Source organism: Ischnura elegans, chromosome 3, assembly GCF_921293095.1.
Source record: "Ischnura elegans chromosome 3, ioIscEleg1.1, whole genome shotgun sequence".
Lineage (NCBI taxonomy): Eukaryota > Metazoa > Arthropoda > Insecta > Odonata > Coenagrionidae > Ischnura > Ischnura elegans.
The window spans coordinates 94,385,269-94,394,799 of NC_060248.1; the positions used below are offsets into that span (position 1 = coordinate 94,385,269).

Below are 9,531 nucleotides of genomic sequence, written 5' to 3' on the forward strand. Positions count from 1 at the left end.
AGCCGATAAATCTCTCTCACCTTTTGGCAGAGCGACAGACAACGATTGCCGACTTTCGACTACCCCCACCCCCTCGAGTCAATCTGGTTTCTTGAGCGCTAATTCAAGTACTGCCAACTCATCTGGGGGACATGAGGATATTTCATAAATTTTAGGGAGTAGTTTGGCTGAAATTGCGAGTAATAGATAACGTGAGCTATAATTTAACAACAACTAAATATCTCTTGAAAGGAATTACATCATTTGGTATAAATTACAAAATAGAACTCCATTATTCCGCCACACTGACATGATTCCAGCGTTGCGTGTAATTCCATTATAATGATAAATCTTTTCACGCGTTGCAACTAATTTTAGAGAGTGGTTTATTGAATTTATCTTAGGTATAAGGCTGATGGAGAAACGAATTTTCCATCAAATTTTCGCTGTAATTTTGGTGTTGCCATAAAGAAATCGAGTAACTACGAGACTTCGTCTGTAGCCAAATTAAATTGAAAAACTTAATACTGAAAGGAGCCTCTGTTCCGTATTTATTGATATTAAAAAATGTTATCTGAATGGCACTGGTATGTTCGCATTTGTATCAGGCGTGGTACAAATATTATCACGTTTTATTGCATTTGGGCACGAGAATTCTGGCTGTTAATTGGCATTAGCCACGTCAAGATTAATCGCGAACTAGAGGTGGGCGAGGAAATACATGTTTTCTTTATCACATACTTGCTCTGCCACAGGATGCTAGTAAAACAGTCGAACAGCAGCCGCAAAAAATACATTTTTAGATAACTATTTAATTCGCTTTTATTCCTTGTATGATCCCAAGGAAAAGTAATTACTTCAAACGTTAGCAAATTAATCATTGTTTACACTTTTCAAAAATCATTGTGCGTACTACCCCCACACTCAGCCTCAATTTCAACATGACACCAGTTTTATGCAATAATTCTCTATCCTTCAATTCTCAGGTATTCTGAAGTGAGTTAGTTATATTGAGTAAATGAGTAGTAAGGGGCATAAACCCTTACTAACGCTGGTTTGTTGAAATAAATAAAGAGTAGTATGACATCAAATAAAATAATAAAACGTGATTGCAGCTGTGGTGACCGTTTAACTGCCTTTGAAACGATTCTCGGCGAAAAATATCTTAAGATATAATTAAGACCTGACTGCACGAAGGCCTCCAGAAAACTTATTATCGTGATTTATTGCATCCCAAAACTTCAAGACCATGCTAAAGAGCTTTAATGGGATCCGGATAAAATGGAAATCCCCTAAATTCAACAGCAGCGACAGCTCGATGGTAATCGGCCGATGAGGAGAACCACACGAAAAGGGCAAACTGTAGTCAATAAGCGGCGAGATAATAGAGAGAGTTGGGTAACAACTGGACTCAATATGCACGGGTAGTCTTTTATCGAAGGAATAGGGTGGCGTGAAAAATTTTCCGAGGATTTCTCCATGGAGAGTCATAGGTCAACTGTCATTTCATTTTAACGAGAGGCCCTAACTTTAAATTAACTCTCGCGCAATTTTCGGCTCAACCGAAGCATATAAGAACGCGGGGAGGCAACTATCATGAGGTTCATTCATCTTGAGCCAATTTGGGAGCCCATAATTCTTTCGTCAAACATTTTAATCTCTACCTAAGGAGATGAACTTGGACTTAAATGTGTCTTAATCCACGGGGTACGACAGAGAGACGCATAATGGCTTTCAGGCCTCTATTCTATTATTTGAATCGTAATTAAATCCTTCTACTTCCTTCAGCATGATACGCATAATTTGTACGTACAATTATAAGGAGTTAGGAGTTTCCATTCGAGCCTCTTTGGTCAAAAAGAAATAAGTTGGATGAATTCGCGAGGCAGAAAAGGAGAAACCGTAGCGTAGATATGATCCCTCGGAGAATCCAATGTACATTCATGAAAACTAACGGTTTTGAAAATAAATAATCTCTCGATGCACGCATTCACGCGGTCTCACTTTAAAATTGCAATCTGCTGGTGACATGCATTCGTATTCTATTCGTGTCCAGATAAAAATCTACGATCACACCAAAGTTTAAAGAAAACCATAATTACTTAGACATAAATAAGAATATGTTCACTCCAATAGTTGAAGTTACGCAAAGCTATGCAATCAACATTGCTGATACTTTTGAGAGCTCCCTTGCGCTTGATCCTGAGAAAACTCGATGCTGACAATTATTTTACCATAATATCCTCAAACCTTATTCCCCAAAACCCTATAAAATCAGAGAGTAAAGCGTAGACGAACCTACAGCCCAAGACGAAGGATCAGTCCAGAAGAGACATATTCTAGACGTTACTGACGTCGAATTTAAGCAGTATAACCGTCCATCACTTACAAAAGACTGCCATTAAAATACAGAAGCATAAAACTCTCGTGCTCCATAAAAAAAGTTGTTTACGACTCAGCGGTTAATATTACAGTTATCTAAAAAAAGCTGTTATTTTTTAACTCTCATTTTAAAATTAAAAGTGCTAACATCTACATCGGTGGATTTGCAAAAAAAAAAAGCCATAACAGGTTATTATAAAAACCTTGGTGACACAAGAGCTAAGCACTTAAGCGCGTGTTTTCATCAACACATATTTTTTTATGAGGTTAGGTGAAATTAACATTATATCTAAATGAAACGCAAGTGTTTTCCCCCTTCATGAAGAAATAAGGTCAAGATTAAGACGAAAGTTCTCCTAAATCACTAGCAAGCAGACTACACAGAAAAAGTCATTCACCAAGCTCCACCTTTCTTCAACTAGGATACTGCTATTTTTTTGGAATGGTATCCACGTGGCTTTCCTGATTGGGTGCTTCGAGCACCATAATTACCTCTCTTGATTTGATTTTTTTGTTCATGAGACCTAAAGGAATCAGAGATAGATACATATTTCACGTAACGCGGAGGAGTAACCTAATTCTGTTAGTCTAAAATGTTTTCAGATGGATCAACCGACCAGCTATTCACTGGACCACACTCACTGCTCCTACAGGTGGTAAATACAAAGTATTGACAGAAAATTTACAGTATCTATATTCTACGATCTATAATCCAAATCCACCCAACGTTTCCTGATTGGATATCCCGAGATTAGTTAGAGCCAGTGGCGCAGCGAGGGGAGGGGGGTTTTGGGGGTTAAACCCCCCGCAGAGCTCATAGAAATTTTTAAATTTAATCCATTTTAATTAATGGATTAGTATCACTTATATAAAAGTCTTAGGATTAATCAAATATTCCTTAGAAAGCCGTAAAACTCGCCATTTGGAGCCATTAATCTTTTAAAAAATTTCTAGAGGAGTGCCCCCGCAACTCCCACTTACCCTGGCGGGTATGCAATGCCCCGACACCCCAAAGTATTAGTTGCGCCTAAAACCCCCCCTAGCCTTAATTTTTGGCTGCGCCCATGGTTAGAGTTAATAGCTAGGCCCATAGCCAAACCTCACCAAATTAGGAGCCCATGACTCCTTTTCTCAAGAGCTTCATCCGAACCTCAACACAGGCACCCCTCCACCAAACATCTTTGCGGGCACACCCATTCCATCGAAGACACGGGCCTCAATAGGAGGGAGGTGGGGGGGAAAGGAAGACTTCTGCAAGCGAGGTAAGGGGAGATGCCGCCCCTATCTACCTCCCCGCTACTCCAGCACACGATGCTGAGGAAAAAAGAGGACATGAGAGAGCAAATATCTCCCATCGAAGAGCGATGAAGGCCTTCTGGATACACCATCCGAGAGGTGGGGGAAGGATGAGGGCGGAAAAAGGTTACTCAATACATCCTCCCATGAGGATCTCCTTCATACTAGGCGAGCGAATAAGGGAGAGGGGGCCCGCGGTTAACCCTGCGAGGAGTGGGGAGATCGAGACACACTGTTAACACCCCTCATCCCATCCTCCCTACATCTCCGGTGAGCGAGTTGCGCAAAGTTTCAGAGCGGCCGACTTGAAAACCGCCCCTCGACACCCCTCCTAATGTCTCCCGTCCTCGAAATAAGATCCTCAACCACCCACTCACAAACCCCACCCCACCCTCTCTATAGATTCTAATCGGGGGAATAGGGTTGATGACAGGAACAAGGGCATTCCATGATGTGGGTCCAGGGAAACAAATTTTGAACCTGATCGGACCTTCAAGTAAGGATCGGGCAAAATATATTTTAAAAGAAAATCCTCCAATAGCACTCCCGGATGTTGATGATTCGGCGTGGATAGACATCAAAAATACATTTTAAGTGCCGCACTTTGAGTCAATAAATGGTCACAAGCACAAAATAGACCCTCTGAAACATTTCAAATTCTGTTAAATATTCTTTCCTGCATCGGGGGATTGGAACGGTCTATCAAAGGTTTTTTGGAACCCTTCCCGCGTAACCTAAGGACCTTCATGAGAAGGTTTAAATTGAATTGCAAGGGTCTTTTCAAGGGTTTTACTATGTTCAGGGCATTTATTATATTATATCACTGTTTATGTGTTTCTCCATATATTTGTTTTTTATTGGAACGTAATGTATTAGCTTGGGTAAAATCAATATATTCTACCACCCGACCGAATGGTCGACTTTTAACTTCATTTTTAACAATAATAACAATATGAAAACTTGCATACATTAATATGGACAAATAAATGACAGGTATAATAATGGACAGATGATCTCTGCATTCTCTTTGGATTTTTCACCTTGTCCGTTGGGTTTTGGCGACACCAGTTTCGCTGACATTGCAGTCAGCGTCTTCAGGTCGAAGGTGAGATAACTCGGAAAATTTTCCGCCTTAAATTGGCCTCTTCACTGCTGCTCTCTCATTGGTCGGTGGTTGTCCATCTCCCATTGTTGGTCTCCCATTGGTTGGTGGTCGGAGAATCCTTTTCCATGCGATATGCAGGAGGTAGCCTTGATCCCTGTTGAAATTCGCCGTCGTTTTTGCTATTTCAAATGCTTCTCTGGTAAGGCGAGGGAATTATTTATTTTCTTTTGCTATTATTTTGGCGTCTTCAAAGAGTATGTTGTGTCCAGGTTCACTCCAAGCATGCTCCGATATGGCTGAGAGTTGGTGCTGTTGGTTTTTAGTAGCCCTTCGATGTTCCTGCAATCGGATTTTCATTTATTTTAATCAACGCCGCGAAAATCTTAGAACCTACATAATAATGGACAGTCCCATGGGCCAATCCATAATTTCCAATAGAACAAATTTACCCTTTTATGAGAGCCGTGGCACTGTGTATCTGGCCCTGTCCAGCAGATTCGAAATGAAGTGAATAAAAAATATCAGTCGATGGGGGGATCAGGGCAGGAAAATTCACAGAGAATCCACTGCGAAGATCTTTGATTGTTCACCTTGCACCCACCGTTTTCTCCGGAAAATTTACAGCTCCCTTGAACAATGATTTAAGGTTTGGCGCAGGCATTACAACGGCAGCCAATACAACGTCCACGAAAGATAGATTTATTTTTGACCTGTATAGGAGATACAGCACAGACCATATCTACATTCTTATCAAATTTAACAATGAAATTTTTTCCTCAAGCCATACATTCAAAAATTAACACAATAAGTCGTGACCAAACAGATTTTTCGTTTTACGAATACCCTGCTCTTCACCCACATAAATCATGGAAAGTCCTCTCAGCATCATCTGAAAAGGCATTTGCTACCACTATGGCCATAAAAACGTTTTTCCTTTCCTCTACCTCTTTGAACCCTGCAAAACGGTTACTTTAAAAAATTTTCTAACATTATTCAATGTTCACGGATGGCATAGGATTAAAAATGAAATTCTATGTTTAATAAGACACAGGAAAATATTGGATCCATTTTAACGACTGAATGTTACCTCGAATACTACTCTCTCCTCAACTTTTGTACGCTCTAGTTATCCTAGCTTTGCCAATTTACCTTGAAAGATGCATGCTATGCAAGTCTTTTTTATGTCTTCTCAATCATTACACACTCTTCTGCCCTGAGAGTCGACACGATCTGTCACGCTCTAACCAACTTGTACGTGAAATACGTGCTTCCACATACCAATATAAAAAAGAATGGCCCAGAAGAGGATTTGAGGTAACACAATCCCTACCGACTCGCATATTCCAGCACCCTAAGGATTGAAGAAGAATTAAGAAGAAAGCTTTATGAAATTAGACAAGCAGAAAGGTGTTGAATAATCCGGGAAAAATTCCAAGACGCAAAAAGTAGATTGAGGACATATTAAGGGGAAACGGTATGCATGAGGCTCCAATGGAAGGGAGAATGTAGGGCAAGTGGAGTGGATGAAAGAAGAGAATTATGTTGGGATATGATGTAATGAATTAAACTTAATGCACATCTCTAGAGTGAAATGATTAATATTTGGAATACATGGTAGCGTGGAATAAAAGATATAACGAGGAATTCCTCGGAAGACCTAAGCAAATAATCCTGACGTGACAATACGTGATGAGGGTCATCATTGAAACTAGTCAAGCAAAATTCATTTCAATCATTTCAGAAAACTCTGAATAGATATGAAATTATCTGAGTACAGCCAAAATAAATTCCAAAAAAATATTTGAAATGTAGAAAAGGAAACGTTGAAAAATTCATGAATGCAAAAAATCATATTTTGAAGACCTTGTCTCATCAATTTTTATCAATCAAGATTTTTACTTAAAAATATACTGCCAAATATATTTTCTGTAATTTCAAAAGTCAATTCAAATAATATGGATCAGAATGTCCACTTGAAGAAATATTTCTTTCACTAGAATTCCAACTTAATGCTCCTTTACGACAATCAACCCAACACGACTGGTAGACTTTACTAAGCGTAGTATCTGAACAAGTTCGTCGGACGACTTTAAGGACACTCGCACCCTCGCAATGAAAGTTTTGGAAGAAGGACACGCCCAATGGCATGCACCCTTTGGTAGCCGGAATGACCAGTAATGTCCTCCGAAGTGGCTCCCTCCAAGGTGGCCCAGAGAAAAGCGAGAAATTAGACCGGTTGGTCAATCGCGGTGAGTGTGAGCTAACCCAGACCTTCGAGCTTGCGGGGGAGCAGAGCGGGAGAGAGAGAAAACTACGAGTGATATCGAGAGCGAGAGTGAAGGATGGAAAAAAAAATTAAAGACTAGGAGGAGGATTCGCACGCCGCCCTTGTCCCCTTCAACCGCGCCTGGCCCCACCCATCTCGCGACCTCCCCAGTCACGCAGCTCCCCCGCGAACCTTCTCAGCTCTCACCCAACCTCCCATCCCCAAATCGGTATATAAGGACCCGCCAGACATCACATCGGCACTCATTCACTGGAACCAAGTGAAAGAACTCACAACTCCGCAGCCATGTACAAGGTAAGGAGCCCTCGTTGCACCTACTCGTCTCACTCACATCCTTTCGCTCGCTCAATCTCACGTCGTGCAGCGTCGAGTCTCTTCTTCGAACGTACGGCCGACAGCAACCCGCTCAACCGGCCGAAAGTGTTTCTAGTGCCGCCGTACATTTCAAGTGCTCGTGAGGGTACCTCGTCCGATTCATCCGTGAAGTGCTATCGCTCTCTGGATCACAGTGAATCGAGATGTGCGCCAGTATCTCACAAGACGCTGCCCAGATCAAAGGGGGAAAACGGGAAAAACTCCGAGCCACAAATCGGATAGTGGCTCTTTTTCGCCAGTAATGTCTAAACGGCGATTCTTGACAAACCCTGAAGCTAGACCCCTCTCCGTAGTAGGAACGATCACACTGATTGTGAGGTTAACTTTAGATTGAGTTATTTGGGTCCCCATAGGGTTTGCTATGTAAATCATACATTACCTGAATTGCAAGAAAAATATTAATATCAGGATTACATGAAGAATACAATTTTACCGTTAAAGCATGTTTTCCCGGAATAGAGTTCACCTTCCTTATATTTATAACATTAACATTAAATTAAATTTTTACACTATTATCACTGCTTTTCTCTGGAAGGAAAAAGTGTAAAGTGTTCGTTTTTTATGCAGTCAGAACGTAATGAGCCATATCCTACAAGCATGTCCATTCTTTCTTCATGATAGATTTCAGAGAACATTTCAATGTGAGCAGAGTTGAATACCTCACAAATTAAAAGTCGTACTTCGGATTATTTACAAAACCAGAGAGCGAAGTAACTACTGATCACCCAATAGCTATCATTTGGATGGAAAATGTATACAATATAAAAAATTGAAAAGCTTGTGCTTATTACGAACTTGAACAAATATCTACATAAAATTTTCCTCATCATCATGTGCGACTCATGCAGAAATGATCATTTCATGTTAGTTGTAATATACGTAGTCAACCTGAAAAGATCAGAACTTAAAATTAAAGAGGAATGATAATTTTAATTTAAAAAAATGAAAAAAACACACAGATATCAAGATCTCTACGAGGTCAGAAGTCATAAGTATATCTTAATGCACAAAAATTTTAATAAGGTTGACAATTTAATTCACACTTTTTTTACTGATCCCGTAAGTGAAAACGTGGCTAATACCCAAGAGCATTTCTCGTATTGTCACCTAATCCAAAAACTTAATTCCCCACAGTTCGTCGTCCTCGCCGCCGTCCTGGCCGTCGCCAACGCCGGATACCTCGGCGCCCCCGTGGCCACCTACGCCGCTGCCCCCGTGGCCATCCACGCCCCCTCCGTCGGTGCTTCCCACCAGAGCACCGTCCGCTCCTTGGACGGCAACCACGCCATCTCCCACTACTCCAAGGCTGTCGACTCTGCTTTCTCCTCCGTCCGCAAGACTGACACCCGCATCAGCAACGACGCCGTCGGTGTTGCCTACGCCGCCGCTCCCGCTGTCGCCTACCACGCTGCCCCCGCCGTCGCTGCCTACCACGCACCCGCCGTCGCCGCCTACCACGCCCCCGCCGTTGCTGCCTACCACGCCCCCGCCCCCGTCGCCGTCGCTAAGACCGGCCTCATCGGCGTCGCCTACTCCGCTGCCCCCGCCGTCGCTCACCTCAACTTCGACGGATACGGCATCCACTACGGATACTAAGAAGTGAAATATGAACGACGCCCGTGGGGTCGTCCGGGGACTTCAATGACCGTCTCGGACGTTGAAGTCTCCCGCTGACCTCATAGGACTCTCTCCCTTTTGGCCTCTCCATCTTGTACATAGTACTGCGCCTAATTTATTCACTGCTTGGTAAATAAAATATTTTCCACAGCATATAAATATGATTTTCATTACCTCATGAGTACAAACCTTGTAACCTGATTGGTTTCTGTTCCGCGACATTGGTCCAAGAAAAAAAAGCACCAATACATTTGGTGTGTTTTTTCTACTCACCCACTGTGCGACGACTGAATCCTCGAAATTTTGTAGGATTTTGTAGGTGGTCACAGGATAATTTTCTCAAGGGATTTAAACATGGTACTTTAGATGGTTCTAAAATGGTCAAGCAAATCATCGGTAAATAACAGTCCTTGAGACTATTCTTCATTGTAAATGAACAGTTTCGTTACATAAACTATCCCGCAAAAGGATTGATTGACTGATTTTGATA

The 9,531-nt window shown here is 41.7% G+C and overlaps 1 protein-coding gene across 1 annotated transcript; it reads left to right on the top strand.

Moving 5' to 3' along the window:
• Window positions 1-7,266: 7,266 nt before the first annotated feature.
• On the top strand, window positions 7,267-9,200 carry LOC124155067 (larval/pupal cuticle protein H1C-like). Its single transcript, XM_046528807.1, has 2 exons — window positions 7,267-7,343; window positions 8,559-9,200. The coding sequence occupies exons 1-2, from the start codon at window positions 7,335-7,337 to the stop codon at window positions 9,018-9,020; spliced, it is 471 nt and encodes a 156-aa protein (XP_046384763.1). The 5' UTR covers window positions 7,267-7,334; the 3' UTR covers window positions 9,021-9,200.
• The last annotated feature ends 331 nt before the right edge of the window (window positions 9,201-9,531 follow it).